The sequence below is a fragment of the Dictyostelium discoideum genome, assembly GCF_000004695.1.
Source record: "Dictyostelium discoideum AX4 chromosome 2 chromosome, whole genome shotgun sequence".
Taxonomy (NCBI): domain Eukaryota; phylum Evosea; class Eumycetozoa; order Dictyosteliales; family Dictyosteliaceae; genus Dictyostelium; species Dictyostelium discoideum.
This window is the reverse complement of record NC_007088.5, coordinates 7261177-7283676: the sequence shown is the minus strand read 5'-3', so window position 1 is coordinate 7283676 and position 22500 is coordinate 7261177. Positions and strand designations below refer to the sequence as shown.

Genomic DNA, 22500 nt, shown 5'->3' with positions numbered 1-22500 from the left:
TTTTTAATTTTTAATTTCAAAAAAAAACCATCACTTAAATTTGCAGATTTTTTGGGTTTTAAAGATTTTCAATTAATGACAATGATTTAGTTTTTTTTTTTTATTTTCTTTTTTTTAATTTAAAAACCTTTTTTTATTCTTTTTTTTTTATTTTGAGTGTTATCAAAAGAAACCATACAAAGAAATGAAAATAAATAATTTATTATTTTTGATTGTAATAATATTAATTAGTTGTAGTTCTGTTTTATCAGAATCTAAAAAATTAAAAAAATATGTTGAAAAGTATGATCCAAGCTATAAATGGACTTTAAACGCCACATATGATATAAATTATGCAAAGGTTTATGTTTTAGAATTAGGTATGTTATTAATTAGAAAAAAAAAAAAAAAAAAAAAAAAAAAAAAAAAAAAAAAAAACAAAAAAAAAAAAAATAAATAAATAAATAAAATTAACAATAATAATTATAAAAAAAATAGCATCACAACAATGGATGAGTGGTCATACAGATAAACCAATTTGGAAACATTGGTTAACAATTTGTAAACCAAATAACTATTCATCAAATCATCAAACTGGTTTGTTGTTTGTAAATAATGGTAATAATATTAATTGGGCAGTACCAACAATTAAGTAAGTATTAATAATCATTTTTATTATTATTATTAATATTAATTAAAATATAAATAAATAATTAAAAAAAAAAAAAAAAAAAAAAAAAAAAATAAATAGTAAATTAGATTCATTTGGAGGAATGTTATGTAATGCATCAGGTGAAATTACAGCTACACTTCTTCAAGTACCAAATCAATATATAATTTTTGAAAATGATGGTGTTCAAAGATCAGAGGATGATATTGTAGCATACACATGGCGTAAATTTATGGATACTAAAGATCCAACATGGCTTAGTTTACTTCCACAAACCAAATCAGCAACAAAAGCAATGGATGCAATTCAAGAGTTTGGTAAAACAATCACTGGTAATTACACAATTAAAAAGTTTATTGTAACTGGTGCTTCTAAACGTGGGTATGTTAATTTTAATTATTATTATTTATTATAAATTATTCTTTTAATTCTAATTTTTTTTTTATTATATATTTATTTTTTTATTTCAAAAGTTGGACAGCATGGGGTGCAGCTATGGTAGATAAACGTGTTATTGGTATTGCACCAATGGTTATTCCAATTTTAAATCTTGTTGAAAATATTGAAGCACAAGTTGAAGCATATGGAAATTGGTCATTTGCTCTTAAAGATTATGTTAATCATAATATTACAAATTTCCTTTACACCAAATACTTTAAAAAGGTTACAAAGATTATTGATCCAATTAATTATTTAAATACATTAAAACCAATTGCTAAATTTATTTTACTTGGTACATCTGATGAATTTTTCCTTTTCGATCAAACTAAATCATTCTTTCATTTATTAAAAGGTGAGACAAAATTAGGTATTTATCCAAATACAAACCATGGTGGAATTTTACAACAAAGTTGTGCTACTGATATTGCAAACTTTTTCAAATTGGTTGCAAATGGAATTGAACGTCCAGAAATCACATGGAACATTGCTTACTCTGATTGTAAAAACTATGGCACAATCAATCTTAAAGTTACCAAAGGTGTTGCAACTAAAGTATTATTATGGTCAGCAACTACTATTTCATCAACTAAAAGAGATTTCCGTATGTTTACTTGTAATGCTGCTGAATGTTACCAAAATATTAAATGGACATCACAAGAAATTAATTTATCATCATCCAATAACTATTCACACACAATGTTAAAACCAACATCAGGTTGGAGTGGCTTTTTCTTCCAAGTTATATTCTCAAATGGTGCTTCCTATACTTCAGAAGGTGCAGTTGTACCAGACGTATATCCATTCCCAAAATGTACAATGGAAGTATGTGGCTCAGGTAAACCATCATGGGTGAAATCAAATCAAAACCAAAACAATGATTCAGATAATGAAGATGACTATGAAGACATTGAAGATGAAATTGAAGAAGATTTTTAATTTAAATAATCTTTTCAATATATTCTATAAATAAAATATTTGATTTTTTTTTTATTTTTTTTTTATTTATTTTTTTTTTTTTTAAAATAATAATAATTAGAGGATATAGAAACTCTTTTATTATTTTTCTTTTCTTATTGGTTGGTGAGTAAAATAATTATTTCTGTGAATAATATAAAAACTTTTTAATTTTTCCATGCAAACTAAAATTTTTTTTTCATTAAAATTAAATAGGGAGAGGTAGTACTCTTTTATTGACTCTGAAATGGTGCGATACAGAGCGAATACAACTTAAGATGTAATGAATAAAGGCAAGCCTATATTATTATAATAACATCTAAAAACCTCGAATAAAAAATAAAATTAAATTCGAAAGCTACCACTTAGATAGCAGAACGATTTTAAGCGTTCTAGAACAGATACTACACTTGATTAAAGCTATTACGCTTCAAGAAGATTTTTTTTGACTTTATTGCTTTTTTAAGGCAAAAAAAAGTGATTTTAAAATTTCTTAATTTCTTCTTTTTTATATTCAACTTTTAAAAAATAATAATTTGGGAAAAACAAAAATATTATTACTTTAGAAATTACAACAAACAAGCAATGAAATTTCAACAATAAAAATTGTTTTTTTTTTTTCAGTGAAAATCGAAATCTAAAAATATTTTTTTTATTTTTTATTTTTTAATTTATATTTTATATTTTTTTTTTGTAATTAATTTATTAACAAAGGCAACTAAAACTCTTGCAAAAAATTCTTAAGAAAAAAAAAAACATAAAAAAAACAAAGTTTTTATTATATTGATAATTATATCAAATGGAAATAGGCTAAAATAAAAAAAATAAACAAATAAAGATATAGATAAAAATCATGAAATTGAATTATCATCAAAAAAAAAAAAAAAAAAAAAAAAAAAAAAAAAAAAAAAAAAAAAAAAATATTGTTGTTGTTTAAAGAAAGATAAGAATATTATTATTTATTAAATTTATTTGAAATGAATAAAAGTGAGTTTCGATTTGAATTTTTTTCAAATTCTTTTTTAGTTATATTAATAAATTGAAAAAGAAATTTTGAAACATTAATTGAACCATGTCCAAGAGATGTAAATAAATAAGATTTTAAAGTATTAATATCCAATATTCCACCATTTGATTCTTTCTTTAAAATGAAATCAAAATTTTGATAAATGATTTCATGTACTTGCAATCTTGATTTATGTATAATAGCATTCATAAATGAGTTAACTATATTTTTTAATTGTTTTTTTTGAGTATCATCTATTGATGATGAATAATAATAAGTTTTAATCATTGTTAAAAACCAATTTAAAAATTTAAAATTATTAATTTCATATAAATATGGTGTTAAATCATTGATTAAAATGATTGATTTTTCCAATCTTTCAATAATAAAATATTTATTTGCATCAGTATCATCATCATTATTATTATTATTATTATTATTATTATTATTATTATTATTGTTATTATTATTGAAGCTGAAGTTGTCAGTGTCATTGATGTGATTGTCTTTTAAACAATATCTATGGGTTGCAAAAAGGTTATGATAATGGTGAAATCCTTTGTAAAAGAAGTTACAAGCATTTTCCTTTTCCTGATTATAGTTAATAAACATCCAATCAATGAATTTTAAATAATGATTCGTGTACTTTGTACCTCTTATCGATGCTCTGAAATGGAATAAGTTTATTCTTTTATATTTCATAGAGTTAATTGCTAAATTTCTTAATGTTTCAAAACTGATCGATAGTTGAGATGATGGTTCGACATTAGTGAGTAAAACAAACAATTGTACATAGTCTAATTTTGCATTATGGTATTGAGAATTTGAAGCAAAGTAATTTGCAAAAGTAAGAAGGTTTTTGTTTTTTAGAAATTCAAAATTATTAATAGAATGGCCTATAAAACAAAAATGACCATCGGGAAAGTGATTTAGGGAAGAAGAAGAGGAGGCTTGATTTTCTTTTTTTGATTGGGTAAGTAATAGTTCAAAATGTTTTAATAATTCTAAATTTTTAAAATTGGTATTATAAAGATTACCATCAATACGTGTTTCTCTAAAGTAATTTATATGATTATTAAATAAATACTCTAACATATCAATTGAATTGATATAATATATTGGTGGAAATATTGGACAATTTTTGAAACTAAATAATTGTGTAACAACACCAACATTACCATTTGAATAATAATATTTTAATAATTCAATATCATTATGAATTACAAGCATAAAAGAAATATAACCAACAATCTTTTTCAGGCTTTTTATTAAATCTTTTAATTATTTGATTAATGAATTCCAACTTTTTCTCTTAATCTAAACAATGTGAAAATAAAATTTTATAACATTTATCATCATCAACATCAAAACATGTATCAAAATGAATAGTTGGCAGAATTTGATAAAAATCAATTGTTTTGAATGATTCTAAAATTTTAAAATTTCCAAATCTAAAAGCAAATTCAATCTTTGGTGTAGGAAGAATGAAATTGGTAGGAGTGGGGGCTATATCATCACCATAATCTTTTCCATCAAAATAACAGTAATTAAAAATACTTGATGTTTTTTTAAATGTTGAAAAATAAAAATATAAAAGTTTCTTTATAAAATTTTTAATTTCATTATTATCATCCCTTTTATAATTAATTAATTGGATCTTCTAAAATTGATTTTAATCTTTCTTTACCAACTTTTTCTTTAAAATTTTCAATTTCTTCAATTGTTGAAACTGATTTAAATGATTCTTTTGATGTTGTTACTTCATCATCATCATCATCATCATCTTATTCTGGTGATGTAGATGTTGTTTTTGTTTTTATTAAAAATATACAAATTGTGATTAATCATTTTAATGTTGAATTTTGATTAATTTCGTATATTGTCTTGAGCTTTACTATTTATTAATTCATTATAATTTAAACTACAACTGAAATCATCATCATTATTATTGTTAATGATAGTTAAATAACAGAGTAATCCTTTGAAAATATCAACATTTTTAATACAATTAAAAATTTCTTTTCTTGATAAATTGATTTGGTTGTGAAGGCCCTCTAAAAGCATATTGGTAAAGATATTTTTTACTAAAAATTTAGAATATAAGTCTGGATTTAATTCAAATAGATATTTAATGAATTTATTTGAACCAGATATAATTGAAAATAAAAGATCTAATTTTGTTGGTTCATTATTGAATTCTTTGATATACAATTTATATATTTGTAAATTCTTTGAAAAAATTAATGCAAATGGTATACTGTCTTGAAATTCATAATGATTATCATTTTTAAAAAAGATTCTATAGAATTTATAATCATCTTTAATATTTTCAAATAATCGTTTAAAAATAATAATTCCCAAATGGTGACCACTCTTTAAATCAAATTGTAAATATCTACAATTTCTATAAACTTTTTCTTTTAATATACTAAATTGATTTGAAATTATAAGATTTGGTATTGATGAAATTGAGTCATAGCTTAATGAAAATCGTTGATCCATAAATGAGAATATATTTCTATAAATTGTTTTATTTCTAAACACTTTCCAAAATAATATTTCAATTGGTTCAATATTATCTACAATTGTTAATTTAATAATTTTATTGAATGAATTTACATTTGCTTTTTGCTTTTTTTCTTCTTCATATTTTCTTTTCCTTTTAGCTACTGCTTTTATCTTTTCAATAATTTCCATTTTCTTTAATTTAGTTGTTGATATACTATATGATTTTGCTATCTCCAATATAAATACTAGATTCTTTTTTTCTAATTCAATATTTTCAATATCATTTTGATTGTTGCCATTCATTGTAGTAGTGATGGAGGTGGTGTTGTTGCTTTGGTAAACAAATAAAAAAAAAAAATAAAAAAATAAAAATAAAAATGTATTGGTTATTTAAAAAAAAAAAAAAAAAATTTAAGAAAATTTAAAAAAAAAAAAATAAAAAATATTGCACCAAGTGCACCAAGATGCAAAATACTATTAAATTCCATTTTTTCTTAGTATTTTTTTTTTATTCTTTTTATTATTATTTTTTTTTTTTTAATTTTTTTATTAAAGTAAATTTTGATAAAAAGGCTTTTTTTTTTTTATAATTTTTTATTTATAAAAAAATAGAAACATAATAATAAAGTTTGTAATTATTCTATGCAAACTAATTTTTTTTTTTTTTTTTCATTAAAATTAAATAGGTAGAGGTAGTACTCTTTTATTGACTCTGAAATGGTGCGATACAGAGGGAATACAACTTTAGATGTAATGAATAAAGGCAAGCCGATATTATAATAATAACATCTAAAAACCTCGAATAAAAAATAAAATTAAATTCGAAAGCTATCACTTAGATAGCAGAACGATTTTAAGCGTTCTAGAACAGATACTACACTTGATTAAAGCTATTACGCTTCAAGAAGATTTTTTTGACTTTATTGCTTTTTTAAGGCAAAAAAAAGTGATTTTAAAATTTCTTAATTTCTTCTTTTTTATATTCAACTTTTAAAAAATAATAATTTTGGGAAAAAAAAAATATTATTACTTTAAAAATTACAACAAGCAAATAGTGAAATTCCAACAATAAAAAATATTTAAGTTTTTTTTTTTTTTTTTTTTTATTTTAATTTTTTTTTTTTTTTTTTTTTTTTTTGTAATTAAAGCAAAGAGAACTAAGAATATTATTATTTATTAAATTTATTTGAAAAGAATAAAAGTGAGTGTTGATTTGAATTTTTTTCAAATTCTTTTTTAGTTATATTAATAAATTGAAAAAGAAATTTTGAAACATTAATTGAACCATTTTTAAGAGATGTAAATAAATAAGATTTTAAAGTATTAATATCCAATATTCCACCATTTGATTCTTTCTTTAAAATGAAATCAAAATTTTGATGAATAATTTCAAGTACTTGTAATCTTGATTTATGTATAATAAGATTCATAAATGATTCAACTATTGCTTTAATTGTTTTTTTTTCAGTATTATCTATTGATGATGAAAAATAATAAATTTTAATGATTGTTAAAAACCAATTTAAAAATTTAAAATTATTAATTTCATATAAATATGGTGTTAAATCATTGATTAAAACTGTTGATTTTTCCAATCTTTCAATAACAAGATGTTTATTTCCTTCAATATCATTATTATTATTATTATTATTATTATTATTATTATTATTATTATTATTATTATTATTATTATTATTATTATTGAAGCTGAAGTTGTGGGTGTCATTGATGTCATTGTTGTTTGAACAATATCTATGGGTTGCAAAAAGGTTATGATAATGGTGAAATCCTTTGTAAAAGAAGTTACAAGCATTTTCCTTTTCCTGATTATAGTTAATAAACATCCAATCAATGAATTTTAAATAATGATATGCATACTTTGTACTTCTTACTGATGCTCTGGTAAAGAATAAGTTTTTTCTTTTATATTTCATAGAGTTAATTGCAAAATCTCTTAATGTTTCAAAACTGATCGATAGTTGAGATGATGGTTCGACATTAGAGATTAAAACAAACAGTTGTTCATAGTCTAAATTTGCATCATGGTATTTAGAATTTGAAGCAAAGTAATTTGCAAAAGTAAGAAGGTTTTTGTTTTTTAGAAATTCAAAATTATTAATAGAATGGCTAATAAAACAAAAATGACCATCGGAAAAGTGGTTTTGAGAAGGAGAAGGAGAAGAAGAAGAAGAAGAAGTAGAGTTTGAGTTTGATTGGGTTAATAATAGTTCAAAATGTTTTAATAATTCTAAATTTTTAAAATTTGTACTATAACGATTACCATCAATACGTGGTTCTTTGAAGAAATTTATATGATTATTAAATAAATACTCTAACATATCAATTGAATTGATATAATATATTGGTGCAACTATTGGAGAATTTTTTACACTAAATAATTGTGTAACAATACCAACATTACCATTTGAATAATAATATTTTAATAATTCAATATCATTATGAATTACAAGCATATAAAAATAATATAACCAACAACCTTTTACTGGCTTTTTATTAAATCTTTTAATTATTTTTATCAAAATGAATAGTTGGCAGAATTTGATAAAAATCAATTGTTTTGAATGATTCTAAAATTTTAAAATTTCCAAATCTAAAAGCAAATTCAATCTTTGGTGTAGGAAGAATGAAATTGGTAGGAGTATGGGCTATATCATCACCATAATCTTTATCATCAAAATAACAGTAATATAAAATACTTGATGTTTTTTTAAATGTTGAAAAATAAAAATATAAAAGTTTCTTTATAAAATTTTTAATTTCATTATTGTCATCCCTTTTATAATTATAATTGATCGGATCTTGTAAAATTGATTTTAATCTTTCTTTACCAACTTTTTCTTTAAAATTTTCAATTTCTTGAATTGTTGGAACTGATTTAAATGATTCATTTGATGTTTTTGATGTTTTTGTTGCATCTTTTTCTTCTTCTGATGATGTTTTTGTTTTTATTGAAAAAATACAAATTGTGATTAATCTTTTTAATGTTGAGTTTTCATTAATTTCGTATAAATCATTTTCAGTTTTATCATTTATTAATTCATTATAATTTAAACTACAACTGAAATCATCATCATTATTATTGTTAATGATATTTAAATAACAAAGTAGTCCTTTGAAAATATCATCTTTTTTAATAGAAGGAAAAGCTTCTTTTCTTGATCTATTGATCTGATCTTGTTCACCCTCTAAAAATATTATTAAAATATTTTCAATTAAACATTTAGGAGCTAATTCTGAAATTGGTGGTGGATTTAATTCAAATAGATATTTAATGAATTTATTTGAACCAGATATAATCGAAAATAAAAGATCTAATTTTGTTGGTTCATAATTGAATTCTTTGATATACAATTTATAAATTTGTAAATTCTTTGATAAAATTAATGCAAATGATATAATGTCTTGGGATTCATAATAATGATTATCATTTTTAAAAAAGTTTCTATAGAATTTATAATCATCTTTAACATTTTCGAATAATAGTTTTAAATAATTGATTCCCAATTGTCCACTCTTTAAATCAAATTGTAAGTATCTACAATTTCTATAAACTTTTTCTTTTAATATACTAAATTGATTTGAAATTATAAGATTTGGTATTGATGAAATTGAGTCATAGCTTAATGAAAATCGTTGATCCATAAATGAGAATATATTTCTATAAATTAGTTTATTTCTAAACACTTTCCAAAATAATATTTCAATTGGTTCAATATTATCTACAATTGTTAATTTAATAATTTTATTGAATGAATTACATTTGCTTTTTGCTTTTGTTCTTCTTCATATTCTCTTTTCCTTTTAGCTACTGTTTTTATCTTTTCAATGATTTCCATTTTCTTTAATTTAGTTGTTGATATACTATATGATTTTGCTATCTCCAATATAAAAACCAGATTCTTTTTTTCTAATTCAATATTTTCAATATCATTTTGATTGTTGTCATTCATTGTAGTGGTGGTGTTGGCTTTGGTGGTGATTAAAAAAAAAAAAATAAAAAAAAAAAAAAAAATTTTGTTGGCGCTAAAAATTTCTGTTTTTTTTTTTATTTTTTTTTTTTGACATTTTTTGCAAACTATTGTTTTAGAGTTGATTAGGGCGAAGTTGTTACTGTTCTTATGTAGTTGATAAATTTTTACGAATAAAATACAAGGAAATCTTTTATTTTTGTATATCTATTGATATCCACAAAATTGATAATAATTTTTTTTTTTTTTTTTTTATTTTTTTTTTTTATCAAAAAAATAAAAACACTTAAATATCATAATTGAATTTTTTAAATTTAAAAAGTGGTTTAAAAAATTCAATTATGATATTTAAGTATTTACTCTACCGATTGGCATTTAAATTTTTTTTTTCTTTTTTTTTTTTTTTTTAAAAAAAAAGGTGGTTAAAAGATATATTTTTATTATTTTTATTTTTATTTTGATAATTATTTTTATTTAATTAAATTTTTTTTTTTTTTTTCTTTTTTTTTTTTTTTTTAAAAAAAAAAAAAAAAATATTTGGTTTTTTTTTTTTTAAATATTAAAAAAATAAAATATAATGGAAACTAATATAAATGTAATTTTATACCAGGATTTGCCTTGTTTTTTATTATTTACATCTTTACATTTATTTTTACCTAAAATAATAGAAATTATTTTTAAAAAAAACAATATTGGATTTTATGAAAGAAAAAGAATTGAATGGCCAAACAGGTAAGTATTTTTTAAATATTTTTATAAACAAAAACAAAAAAAAAAAAAAAAAAAAAAAAAAAAAAAACTATTAATTAACTTTAATTTTTTTTTTTTAGAATTATATCAACAGTTAATGCTATAGTTACATCAGCTTTATCAATATATTGTTTATATTATAATGAATGGATAGTGAATTCACTTAGAAGTACAAGTGAAATGAGTTATTTCATTTTTAAATTCATTACATATTATTTTATTTATGATTTTATAATTTCATCTTATTATAGTAAATATTTATTTACATGGGGTAATTTATTACATCATACTATTGCATTATTATCATTCACATTTTTAGGAGGTGTATGTATATATATAAAAAATTATTTTATAATAATATTATTCAACTAACTTTTTTATTTTTTTTTTATTTAATATTATTATATTTAAAGAAAGGGTTAGCACATCATTTACTTTTAAGTTATACATTTACAGAGATAACAACACCTTTAATTAATTTAAGATTTTTTTTATTGGATTTAAATTTAAAAAATCATCCATTATATGTAATTAATGGGTTATTAATTTTTGTTGGTTTCGTTTTATTTAGAGTTTTTTATACATCAGCAACAATGTTTGATGTTATTTTCAATCAACCACATTACTCAATTGAAACTGATCCTTTAATACCTTTTTTTATAAATTTTGTATATCCTGCAATCACCCTTTTGAATTTATATTGGACATTTTACATTTCAAAATCCATTTTCAAATATTTCACTACTTCAAAAAATGAAAATTCAAGAATAAAAAATAAACAAGATTAAATTAATTATAAAAATAAAAATAAAAATAAAAAAACACTAAAAAAGAAAGATAAAAATCACTTTAACCAAAAAAAAAAATAAAAATAAAAAAAAAAATAAAAAAAAAAAAAAAATTAATCTGAAATTTCTGGGAGCCCAGAAATTGGTTGGGATTGTTTAAATCCCACCTTTTTAAAAAATAATATCTTCTATATTATTAAAACCGTAAGGTGCTATTAATGGGTTATGTAATAAAACCAATTTAATTTTTTTCATTTTTTTATTTTATTTTTTTTTTTGTTAATTTTTGAATGAATTTTGTTTGAATCTAATTTTTTTATTTTTATTTTTATTTTTTTTTTAATTTGGGTTATGACGTGATTATTTTTTTTGTGGTTATTAAAAAAAAAAAAAAAAAATAAAAAAAAAAAAAACAAAACAAAATAAAAAAAAAATAAAAAAAAAAAATAATAAAAAAAAAAAACAATAATTTACATATTAAAAATTTAAAAAATAAAATAAAAAATTTAAGATTTAAAAACAATACATAATTTCAATGGTAAAATGTTTAGTTATATTTCAAATTATTTAATATCAGTTGAACCTTTAGGTTTCATTTTATACTATACATCATTATATATATGGATACCAAGTTTACTACAAACTATTTTTAATAATAATGAAAAACAATTATCATATTCTTCAAAAATAGAATGGACAAATAAGTACATATTAAATTCATTTTTAACAATAATAAATAATTGAAAAAAAAAAAAAAAAAAAAAAAATTAATATTTTTTAAAAAAAAAAAAAAAAAAATAATAATAATAAAATAATTTTTTAGAATTGTGGCAACAATTAGTTCAATTGTTTCATTTTCATTATCATGCTATTGTATTTATAATAAAAAATCATGGGTAACAAACGAAATGACTAGTACTTGTGCTTTGAGTGATTTTATTTTAAAATTTATATCATTTTACTTTTTATTCGATGCACTTCATTTAATCATTTATTATAAACAATTATTTGACTGGCCAATAATTATTCATCATTTGGTAGTTGGTATTTTAAGTTATGTATATATTGGTTTAGTAAGTATTTGTTTATTTATTTAAAAAAAAAAAAAAAAAAAAAATTAATATTGTTTATAAAAAATACTAAAAAAAAAAAAAAAAATTATATATATATATATATATATATATATATATATATATATATATATATATAATTATTTTAGTATTATAAAAAAGTTCATTTAACATTATTATATTTTTTATTATTTGAAATTACAAATCCTTTTATTCATATGAAATGGTTTTTAAAAGATTTAAAATTGGAAAATCATATTTTATATTCAATTAATGGATTTATGATGGCATTTTTCTTTATTTTCATTAGAGATATTTATGTGCCAATCAAAGTTGTAAAAATTTACATTAATGGGTATACTGAATTAAATTCAATTGCAAATACAATAATATTTTTCTGTTTTCCAATAATTACAATTTTAAATTTATTTTGGACTTATCTTGTAATTAAAGGTATTTTAAAACATTTATCTAGAACAAAAACAAGTACTCCTCAAATCAAAAAAAAAAATTAAATAAAATCATATTAAATTTTTTTGAAAAATTATTTATAATAAAAAAAAAAAAAAAAAAAAAACTTATTTTAAAAGATTATATTGTAGAATTAATCAAAAAAAAAAAAAAAAAAAGGGGTTGATTAGAAAAAAAAAAAAAAGTGATAGTTCAGTTCAAAATTGTAAAAGATTTTACATAATTTTAGGCGAATGAAGATATAAAATGCTATTATTTATATTGGTGTTAAAACATGAGAAGGCCAATATTGGTAGTTAAGGGTTCTTTATTTATTTTTTTAAAATTTTTTTTTTTATTCATTTTCAATTAACACACACACACACACCATTACCCACACAAAACAAATCACAAGTTTTTAGAGATTTTTTTGATGGGTAAATAGAGTACTACACTATTAATTTTATAAAAATTAAAAATAAAAATAAATAAAAAAAAAAACAAAAACTGTGCAAACTATCTATTAGAATTTTTATATTTTTTAATGAAATTTTTAAAATATTATTTTATTATTTTATTTTTTTTTAATCCTTATCTGTTTCGATTTTATTTGTTTTGTTTTTTGTAACTTATTTTTTTTTTAAAAAAATAATTTTATTTATTTATTTATATATTTATTTATTTAATTTTTTTTTTTTTTCTAAATTATAAATATCATGCAAATTTAATAAATTATTTTTAAAAAAAAAAGAATAAAAAATAAAAATGTATAGAAATATATTAAGAAAATTAAAAAGGCAAATAAATACAATTTTAAAAATTTATATATTTATTAAAAAACATGAACATCATTTAAGAAAATTATTTGTAATATTTCAAGTTGTAAGTTTTTTTTTTTTTTTTTTTTTTTTTTTTTAATTTATTTATTATAATTATATTTATTTATAATTAAAAATTAATTATTATTTTTTTAAAATAGATAATTTCAATTGTACTATTATCTTTATCAGTAACAACGAATGACCATGATCATTTATTTGATTCATGGTATTATTTTGCATCCCATTTAATATTATCTTTATTTGGTATTTTTGTTTTTTTTAAAAAATCAACAAATTCAAAATTATTGTATTTGGTATGTTTATTTTTATTATTAATTTTATTTTATTTAAATAAATAAATTTATTAATCTTTTTATTTGTAATATTTAATCAATAATTAATTAATTCAGTATGTAATATTACTAAGTGGTTTATTAATAACTGCTTCATTTTCATTTTTTTGGTATTCTGGTGAATTAAATATTATTGAAAATACATGTATAAGTGATCAATGTAATCATGATAGAGCATATTACAGAAAGAAAACATATAAAATAATAGCATTAATTGTAGTTGAAGGTGTTGCATTACATCCCAATTTAAGTTGGCTAATTCAAGTTTTAAAAAAAGAAAGAAAATTAAAACAATTGAATACTATAAATAATACAAACGATACAGCTATAAGATCTCCATCATTAAATAATATATCTGGTAATAATAATAATAATATCAATAATAATAATATCAATAATTCAAATAATAATATTAATAATACTAGTTATAATAATGATTATTTTAATAACCATAATATTATTAATAATAATAAAAATAATATTTACAATAATAATAATAAAATAAATAGTGAATTACAACCACCATCAATTTTAAATAAAAATTCAAAACCAATTGAATAAATAAGTTTTAATTTTGAAAATAAATAAATTTATTTTTTTTTTAATTAATTAATTATTTTCTATTTCTAAAGTTTTATTTTTATAAGCTGGAATACCAGAAGCACAAACTGACATTGGACATTTTGGGAAAGGTAAAATATCTGGTACAATTGATACTTCAGTTGAGTAATATGAACCAGTTTCAAATTCAACTTGATAAAAGAAACCAGTCCAACCAGCAGCTGGTTTTTCCATTGTATAGAAATAATTGTTTTCTGGTGAGATTTCAATATCAATGGATTGCCAATCGAGATTTTGATAACATGAAGCATCTTCACATGTATACATACGGAAATCTCTCATTGTTGTTGAAATTGTTGTTGAAAACCATAAGGAGATTTTAGTTGGTACACCTTTTAAAACTTTCATTTTAATTGTACCAAAGTTTTTATCTTGAGAGTATTCAATTGACCATTCAATCTCTGGACGTTCAATACCAAATGCGACCAATTTGAAAAAGTTTACAATATCATTGGCAACTGCTTGTTTCTTAATACCATTATGATTAGTGTTTGGATAGGTGTTTAATCTAGTCTCACCTTTTAATTTACTATAAAAGAATTTTGGACTATCAACTGCAAAGAATTCATCATCTGCTGCATTTAATACATATTTTGCAATTGGTTCCAATGTATTAATATAATTAATTGGGTCAATGATCTTTCTAAGATTATCAAAATATTTTGTATAAAGGAAATTTGTGATACCATTTTGAATATAATCATATAATTCAAATGACCATTCACCAAGATCTTGCATTTGTGATCCAATATTTTCTGCAACATTTAAAATTGGTATAACCATTGGTGCAATACCAACAACACGTTTATCTGATGACATTGCTGTACCCCATGTTGTCCATCTTTTGAAATAAATAATAATAAAAATAATAATAATAACAATTTAAAAAATAATAAATTAATAAAATTAATAAAATTAAAAAAAATAAAAAAATAATTTTAAATACATACCCACGCTTTGAAGCACCAGTTACAACAAAATTTTTAATTGAAAATTTACCAATTTCTTTACCAAATTCTTGAACTGCATCCATTGCTTTAATTGCAGATTTAGTTTGTGGAAGTAAACTAACCCAATTTGAATCCTTTGTATCAATATATTTTCGCCATGTGAGTGCAACAATACCATCCTCTGATCTTTTAATACCATTATTATCAAAAATCAATGGTTCATTTGGTACTTGTTGAACTGTTGCTGTAATTTCATTTGATGTTTTACATAATTGTTGACCAAAAGAACTCCAACCATTAACACTTGGTACTGCCCAATTCACTGTTGAACCTCCATCAATAAGTAATAAACCAGTTTCTAAATTTTCTGTTGCATTATTTGGTATACAAACTGTTAACCAATGTTTCCAAAGTGGACTACTTGAATTTCCCATATCCCATTTTTGTGATGCTAATTAACATAATTATTTAAAAAATAAAAAAAAATTATTTAATAATATGTTATCAATATATATTAATATTTTCACTTTTTTTTTTTTTTTTTTTTTTTTTTTTATTTTTTTTATTTTTCTAAACAATTATTATTATCCAAAAAAAACATACTTAATTCTAATATGTAAATTGTTGAGACATTAGTGTTATAAGTTGCATTTAATGTCCATTTATAATTTGGATCATACTTTTCAACATAATCCTTCAATACTCTAGATTCTAATAATGTTGAACTATTATAAATATAGATCACTGATAACACAACTACTGTTACAATAAAAGTAACAATACTAAGTTTCATTTTTGTGAGTGAAATTAAAATTTTGAACCATTATTTTTTTTTTTTTTCTATAATCAATTTTTTTTTTTATTAAAAAAAAAAAAAATTAAAAAAATAAATTTTGTGACAATTGACAAAAATAAAAATGACAACCCAAGCTCGAAATTTTTAGATATTTTTTTTGTGATTTTATTTTTATGGTTGTGCTATTAAAGTTGGTTTATTTGATTATTATTTTTTATTATTTTTTTATTATTTTTTTTTATTAAAAATTATTTTAAATATTTTATTTTTTATATTCCAACTTTTTTAATTATAACTAAAACTCAAGATAAAACAAACATAAATAAAAAAAAATAAAAAAGTAAAAGAGATAAATATAATCTCAATTTCTTAGAAATTAAAAATAAGAGTTAATTATTGTAATACTATTTAAATATATTTATTTTAATTATTTTAAATAAATTGGAAAGTACTAAGCAAAAAATATATTTAAACTTGACAATTTGTTTATATTGAAAGTTTAAATATATTTTTTACAAATAATTCCCAATTAATTAAAAAAATTAAATAAACCTATCTTAATAGTATGACATAATTCTAAAAGATTGAATTATAAAAAAATTCTATATAAAAAAAAAAATAATAAAAAAAAAATAATAAAAAAAAAATAATAAAAATAAATATATAAAAAAAAAATTATATAATAAAAATGAAATTATTTAGTATTATTATTAAAATTTTTTTAATACCCCCAATCACACACATTACAAAAATGGATATTGAATTCAACTGCTTTTTTTTTTTTTTTTTTTTTTTTTTAAATTAACTTCACACATACAATCCTAAAAAAAAAAAGAGGGGTGCCCCCCTAAAAAAAAAAATAATTTTAATAATAATAATAATAATAATAATAATAATAATGATAAAAATGAAAAATTAATATTTAAAAAAAAAAAAACAGTTGAATTCAATATCCATTTTTGTAATATGTGTGATTGGGGGTATTAAAAAAAAAGATGGTACCCCCTAAAAAAAAATAAAAATTTTAATAATAATAAAAATAATAATAAAAATGAAAAATTAAAATTTAAAAAAAAAAAAATAATAATTATATTAATAATAATAATAAAAAAAAAAAAAATAATTAAAATAAAAAAAAAAAATAAAAATAATATTTTTTCTATTTAAAGGGAGTAATTTTCAATTTTTTTTTCATTAATTATTTCATTATTGTGTTATTAAATTGTTAGAAAATATTAAAATTAAAAAATGGATTGTGCAATTACAAAAGATGTAGTATGTAAAAAAAAAAAAAAAAAAAAAAAAAGAAAATAGAAATGCCATATTAATAATTTTTTTTATTTTTTTTCTTTCCAAAAACTAACTGTGCATAGGAGGATATGTTAAGAAAATTTGATTCAAATGGTGATGGTAATATTACATTTGATGAAGCTGTAAAACGTTTGAAGGAAACCGGTTCAAAAGATCCATTACGTGCTGCCTCTTCAATGTTTATTTCTCTTGATAAGGATAAGGATGGAATTATTTCAATAAAAGAGATTCATGGCCATAAGGCTGATGTTGCTGCAAAGAAATTGCAAAAGGCAATTAACAACATCTGTAACAACTTCTTGAAAGGCTATGACACTGATAAGGATGGAAGGATCTCATGGGATGAAGTATGCAATTGGGTAAATAAAAACAATCCAGATGCAATTGCTCCACTTATGATTGTTGAAAATTTCTTTAGTGAATTGGATAAAGATAATGACAGATTCGTAACCAAGTGTGAACTTCAGGAGTACGTTACTAAATACAAAAGTCTCCCAGAACAATAAATAATTTATTGTTCAAATTCAATAATTATTAATCAACATTTATAATTTTCATTTTTAAAAAAATTTAAATAAATAAATAAATAAAAAATAATCTTTTAAAAATAATTTTAAAGATTTAGTATGTTTTATTTAATATTTGATTTGAATAATAAAAAAGTATTTTATTTTTATTTTTAGTTGAACATGTTTATAATACTAAATAAAATTATTTTTAGTTTAGACCACAAGTTTATATTTTATTTAATGTGTAAATTAAAAAAAAAAAAAAAAAAAAATTAAAACAAATTAAAATAAAAATGCCGAAGAGACATAATTGTTATCAATCAATTCTTTGAAATTTTACTTTTAGCGTTAAAATTTCGTCACAAAAAAAAAAAAAGAAAAAAAACAAAAAAAAAAAAAAAAAAAAAAAATATAAATAAACATAAAATAAAAACCATTTGGAAAAAAAAAATTATTAATAATCAAAAAAAGTTCACCTGTGAAAAAAAGAAAAAAAAAAAAAAAAAAAATCTTTTTTTTTAAATAAAATTTATTTAATAAATTAAAATATACAATAAAATGGAAAAAGTAATTGAAGTAGTCAAAAATAATAAATTATTAGTTGCTGCAACTGTTACAGTTTCAGCTGGTATCCTTTATAAAACAATTTCACTAAATACAAATAAACCAGTAAATATTCATTTTAATTACTCTTCTGAACCTTGTTTTCATTATTTCACCATTTTTAACATTTTTTTAAAAAAAAAAAAAAAAAAAAAAAAAAAAGATTTTTGAAAAAGATGTTGTTTACGTTGCAGATTTCCCAGGTATAAATAAAGATTTACCAAGTTATTCACCATTTGTTTTAAAAGTGATATCAATATTAGAATATTGTAATATTAGATATGAAATTAATACAACTGGTGATTTAGGACCAAATCCAAGAAAAACATTCCCATACATTCGTTATAATGATGAATTCGTTTATGATAGTTATTTCATTTTAGAATGGATTTCACAACAATTTAAACATGTGACACCAAAAATGCAACAATCCATCGGTAGTGGTGGTGGTAGCGGTGAAATGGATCAAGCAATTGACCATATCACAAAACGTTTCATTGATCAAGCTTTTACATATTTATCAGCATACATCCGTTGGGTCGTACCTGAATATAATGAAAAAATAATTCCAAGACTTTTATCAAGTATTCAAAATCCAATTTTTAGATCATTTGCTCATAAGGCTATAAACCAAGTGTCAATTCAAAAATATAAAACCCAAGTTGGTAATTTCAGTTTAGATGAAGTGGTTTCAGTTTTCAAATCAGATTTAAACTCACTTTCAAATTTATTAGGTTCAAAAACTTTTATTTTTGGTGACCATTTATCAATGGCAGATATCTCATTATTTTCAACATTGGCTCAAATTTATTATGTACCAGTTGATACTCCAATTCGTTCAATACTTTTTGAAAATCAAAATTTACTTAACTATATTCAAAATGTTAGATCTTTAATTTTCTCTGATGCAAAATGGGAATTATTAAAACAATAATTATTTATTTTTTTAAAAAAAAAAAAATTAAATATTTAAAATATATATTATTAAAAAAATAAAAAAATAAACAAAAAAATAAAAATAAAAATAAAATAATGAAACTTCACTTTTTTTTTAATTTTTCGAATTAAATTTTTTTTTTTTTTTTTTTTTTTTTTTCACGCTTTAATTTTTTTTTTTTTTTGTTTTATTTTATTTTTAGATGCATATTAAATATAAATAATAAAAATGACTAAAGAAATTAAAAAAAAAATGATTAAAAATAATGTTAATAAAATTCTGGAAATTATTGAAGCCTATTTAAAACAATATACACGTGAATTTACTTTATATGATAATCATTTACTATTTTATAGATATTTAAGAAATTTATTGGCATCTTCTTCAGATTTTGACAAGTTAAAAGAATTTATAGAAAAAGGAGAATTCAATAATTTACCAATGGATATTTCAGATAAAAATGAAATTAAAGCTAAATCTTCATTAATTTTATCTGAAATTGCAAATTCATTTTAAATATTTTCTTTTTTATAAAAAAAAAAAAAATAAATATAAAAAAAAAAATTAAAAGTAGATACGCAAAGCTAAAATATATATCTTTTTTTTTTTTTAATATTTTTATTTTTATTTACAAATTATCATCAAAAAAATAAAAAAATAAATAAATAAATAAATTAATTCTATATTTTTTTTTTTTTTTTTTTTTTTTTTTTTTTTTTTTTTAATCCATTATTTAATTCATTATTGAATTGTTTTATAAAATCAACCATAAATTGATGTCTTTGAATTCCCATTGTTTTACCAGTTTCAGTTTTTAATAATGATTGTAATTTAAATAATTTCTCATAAAAATGGTCAATTGTTGGACTTGTTTGTTTTTTATATTGTTCTTGTGACATATCAACTGTTTTTAAATCTGAATTCATTAATTTCATAGTACCCTCTCCATAGAATGGTCTATTCTTTATTGCACCAAATGAGAAACTTCTTGCAATACCAATTGCTCCAATTGCTAAATAATAATAAATAATAATAATAATAATAATAATAATAATAATAATAATAATAATAATAATAATAATAATAATAATAATAATAAATATTAAATAATTATTAATAATTATTTTAAATTTAATAAATAAATTTAATTATAATAATAATAATAATAACATACCATCTAATCTATCAGCATCTTGTACAATTTTAGATTCAAGTAAAAGTTGAGTTGTTGAAAAATTACCTAATTCATTTTTAAAAGAAATTTGACTAACTATGAGTGCAATCTTTTGAGCACTTTCTAATGGATAATTATTTGAAGTTAAAAATGAAATGATTGTATTTGAACATGTATTTTCGTCTTCACCCTTTTTCAAATATTTATGATCTTTCACATCATGTAATAATGCTGCCAATTCTAATAATTCAGTTGGACGTTCACTATTATTTGGGTCTGCATAATTCTCTTTCTCTGCAATATTCTTTGCTAATTTCCAAACACGTTCAATATGATTATAATCATGTGATGGGTCATTATATGAATTAATTTCTTCTTTTACAAATTCAACTGTTTTTTTAATAATTTCACTTAAATTATTTTTATTATTATTATTATTTTCAAATGTACTTATACAATCCATATTTGTTTTTTTTTTTAATTTTAATTTTAATTTTAATTTTATTTTTATATTTTTTATTATTTGGAAATGTTTAGATAAATATAATAATTATTATAAAGATAATAATTATTGTAAAGATATTTAAAAAGGTATTTTAATAAAATGATTTTAATTTTTTTTTTTTTTTTTATATTGATTTTTTTTTTTTTGAAATGTTGAGAAATGAAAAAAAAATAAATTAAATTAAATTTGCATTTTACGAAAAAAAAAAAATAATATAAAATAATACAAAATAAAAATAAAAAATGTTAAATGGTTTGATCGAGATTAAAGATATTCAAGAATTTGGTTTTTTTTTGTAATTTGAAAAAAAATAAAAAATAAAAAAAAAAAAAAATAAAAAAAAAAAGTTTAAAAATAGAAAAAAATAAATTTATATGAAGTGAGATGTAAAAAAAAAAATTTACCTTTAAAAATGAAATATTAAAAAAAAAAAATTACTTTTGTTTGATATATACATTTATAAATAAAAAATATATATAAAAGTGAGTGGGGGAGTGTGGTGTCATAATTATAAAATTAAATACCCCTTTCACCATTTTTATAATAATTTTTTTAAAATTTTATTTTAATTTTTTTTTTTATAATAAAAAAACTAAATTAAAAAAAAAAAAAAAAAATATTAATTCAAAGCAATTTGTATTTTTTTAATTATTTAAAAGAAATTTTTTTTTTTTTTTTAATTTAGTTAACATTTAAAATCAAAAAACAACTTTTAAAGTATTCAAATATTAATAGTTTAAAAAAAAAAAAAAAAGATGACAGGAGGAATTAGCCCACATCCAATTAATGCCACACCAGAGATTCAAGAAATTACCAATACAGTTAAAGAACAACTTGAAAAGAAACTAGGTACCAATTATTCAATATTCCAAGCAATCTCGTATAAGAAACAATTGGTTAATGGTATGAATTACTTTATCAAAGTTAAAACTGATAATGGCTATGATCATATTAGAGTTTACGAAGCATTCAAAGGTACTCCAAATTTAGTTTCAGTTCAACAACATAAATCTTTAGAAGATGACATTACTTATTTTTTAAAAAAAAAAAAAAAAAAAAAAAAAAAAAAAGAATTTTCATTTTATCTTTTTTTTTTATACAAAAATAAATAATAAAAACAATTAATTCATGTATATATATATTCTATAGACTAATTAAAACTATATTACATATGTATCAACACATACTTTTTTTTATTTTTATTTTTATTTTTTATTTCTTTTCTAAATAAATTTTATATAATACAATTTGAGATCTATCATAAATAAAAGGTGAAGTTGGAGATGATTGCTCAAATTGTTTTGTTATATCAATT

At 19.6% G+C, this 22500-nt stretch overlaps 16 protein-coding genes and 2 non-coding genes across 18 annotated transcripts in view; 8 read left to right on the top strand and 10 right to left on the bottom strand.

The window, feature by feature from the left end:
• Positions 1-184: 184 nt before the first annotated feature.
• Positions 185-2026, top strand: DDB_G0277031 (PhoPQ-activated pathogenicity-related protein; the record flags this gene model as incomplete). Its single annotated transcript, XM_637767.1, has 4 exons — positions 185-359; positions 478-631; positions 731-1030; positions 1123-2026. 4 exons carry the CDS (start codon positions 185-187, stop codon positions 2024-2026), a joined length of 1533 nt encoding a protein of 510 aa, XP_642859.1.
• Positions 2027-2261: 235 nt separating this feature from the next.
• Positions 2262-2523, bottom strand: rnu2f. The gene has a single exon. It is a non-coding gene (small nuclear RNA).
• A 476-nt stretch (positions 2524-2999) lies between these two features.
• DDB_G0276771 (hypothetical protein) lies at positions 3000-4280 on the bottom strand (the record flags this gene model as incomplete). Its single annotated transcript, XM_637766.1, has 1 exon — positions 3000-4280. The coding sequence occupies one exon, from the start codon at positions 4278-4280 to the stop codon at positions 3000-3002; it is 1281 nt and encodes a 426-aa protein (XP_642858.1).
• Positions 4281-4693: 413 nt separating this feature from the next.
• On the bottom strand, positions 4694-5861 carry DDB_G0276773 (hypothetical protein; the record flags this gene model as incomplete). The annotated part of the gene is made up of 2 exons (XM_637765.1): positions 4694-4833; positions 4946-5861. The coding sequence occupies 2 exons, from the start codon at positions 5859-5861 to the stop codon at positions 4694-4696; spliced, it is 1056 nt and encodes a 351-aa protein (XP_642857.1).
• A 384-nt stretch (positions 5862-6245) lies between these two features.
• rnu2e lies at positions 6246-6506 on the bottom strand. Its single transcript has one exon. It is a non-coding gene (small nuclear RNA).
• Positions 6507-6727: 221 nt separating this feature from the next.
• Positions 6728-8032, bottom strand: DDB_G0276775 (hypothetical protein; the record flags this gene model as incomplete). Its single annotated transcript, XM_637764.1, has 1 exon — positions 6728-8032. One exon carries the CDS (start codon positions 8030-8032, stop codon positions 6728-6730), a length of 1305 nt encoding a protein of 434 aa, XP_642856.1.
• A 49-nt stretch (positions 8033-8081) lies between these two features.
• On the bottom strand, positions 8082-9221 carry DDB_G0276891 (hypothetical protein; the record flags this gene model as incomplete). Its single annotated transcript, XM_637763.1, has 1 exon — positions 8082-9221. One exon carries the CDS (start codon positions 9219-9221, stop codon positions 8082-8084), a length of 1140 nt encoding a protein of 379 aa, XP_642855.1.
• An 86-nt stretch (positions 9222-9307) lies between these two features.
• Positions 9308-9529, bottom strand: DDB_G0276889 (hypothetical protein; the record flags this gene model as incomplete). Its single annotated transcript, XM_637762.1, has 1 exon — positions 9308-9529. One exon carries the CDS (start codon positions 9527-9529, stop codon positions 9308-9310), a length of 222 nt encoding a protein of 73 aa, XP_642854.1.
• A 595-nt stretch (positions 9530-10124) lies between these two features.
• On the top strand, positions 10125-11085 carry tmem56B (TMEM56 family protein 2; the record flags this gene model as incomplete). The annotated part of the gene is made up of 3 exons (XM_637761.1): positions 10125-10279; positions 10378-10621; positions 10711-11085. 3 exons carry the CDS (start codon positions 10125-10127, stop codon positions 11083-11085), a joined length of 774 nt encoding a protein of 257 aa, XP_642853.1.
• A 543-nt stretch (positions 11086-11628) lies between these two features.
• On the top strand, positions 11629-12670 carry tmem56A (TMEM56 family protein 1; the record flags this gene model as incomplete). Its single annotated transcript, XM_637760.1, has 3 exons — positions 11629-11789; positions 11909-12158; positions 12305-12670. The coding sequence occupies 3 exons, from the start codon at positions 11629-11631 to the stop codon at positions 12668-12670; spliced, it is 777 nt and encodes a 258-aa protein (XP_642852.1).
• A 700-nt stretch (positions 12671-13370) lies between these two features.
• DDB_G0276999 (transmembrane protein) lies at positions 13371-14340 on the top strand (the record flags this gene model as incomplete). The annotated part of the gene is made up of 3 exons (XM_637759.1): positions 13371-13487; positions 13585-13740; positions 13837-14340. 3 exons carry the CDS (start codon positions 13371-13373, stop codon positions 14338-14340), a joined length of 777 nt encoding a protein of 258 aa, XP_642851.1.
• Positions 14341-14388: 48 nt separating this feature from the next.
• On the bottom strand, positions 14389-16143 carry DDB_G0276897 (PhoPQ-activated pathogenicity-related protein; the record flags this gene model as incomplete). The annotated part of the gene is made up of 3 exons (XM_637758.1): positions 14389-15241; positions 15351-15801; positions 15954-16143. The coding sequence occupies 3 exons, from the start codon at positions 16141-16143 to the stop codon at positions 14389-14391; spliced, it is 1494 nt and encodes a 497-aa protein (XP_642850.1).
• Positions 16144-17394: 1251 nt separating this feature from the next.
• On the top strand, positions 17395-17963 carry cbpA (calcium-binding protein; the record flags this gene model as incomplete). Its single annotated transcript, XM_637757.1, has 2 exons — positions 17395-17421; positions 17520-17963. 2 exons carry the CDS (start codon positions 17395-17397, stop codon positions 17961-17963), a joined length of 471 nt encoding a protein of 156 aa, XP_642849.1.
• A 561-nt stretch (positions 17964-18524) lies between these two features.
• Positions 18525-19503, top strand: DDB_G0276899 (glutathione S-transferase domain-containing protein; the record flags this gene model as incomplete). The annotated part of the gene is made up of 2 exons (XM_637756.1): positions 18525-18635; positions 18733-19503. The coding sequence occupies 2 exons, from the start codon at positions 18525-18527 to the stop codon at positions 19501-19503; spliced, it is 882 nt and encodes a 293-aa protein (XP_642848.1).
• Positions 19504-19758: 255 nt separating this feature from the next.
• On the top strand, positions 19759-20022 carry DDB_G0276901 (hypothetical protein; the record flags this gene model as incomplete). Its single annotated transcript, XM_637755.1, has 1 exon — positions 19759-20022. One exon carries the CDS (start codon positions 19759-19761, stop codon positions 20020-20022), a length of 264 nt encoding a protein of 87 aa, XP_642847.1.
• A 158-nt stretch (positions 20023-20180) lies between these two features.
• Positions 20181-21143, bottom strand: DDB_G0277025 (hypothetical protein; the record flags this gene model as incomplete). The annotated part of the gene is made up of 3 exons (XM_637754.1): positions 20181-20186; positions 20274-20518; positions 20681-21143. The coding sequence occupies 3 exons, from the start codon at positions 21141-21143 to the stop codon at positions 20181-20183; spliced, it is 714 nt and encodes a 237-aa protein (XP_642846.1).
• A 797-nt stretch (positions 21144-21940) lies between these two features.
• cpiC (cystatin A3) lies at positions 21941-22222 on the top strand (the record flags this gene model as incomplete). The annotated part of the gene is made up of 1 exon (XM_637753.2): positions 21941-22222. A coding segment is annotated over one exon (282 nt), but the record flags the coding sequence as incomplete, so codon positions are not given.
• A 175-nt stretch (positions 22223-22397) lies between these two features.
• The window catches only part of DDB_G0277003 (hypothetical protein), a gene marked incomplete at both ends in the record, with an annotated part of 941 nt that continues 838 nt past the window's right edge, over positions 22398-22500 (bottom strand). Inside the window, one exon of the mRNA XM_637752.1 lies at positions 22398-22500. This exon is cut by the window's right edge and continues 337 nt beyond it. Coding sequence (XP_642844.1) covers positions 22398-22500 — 103 coding nt within the window.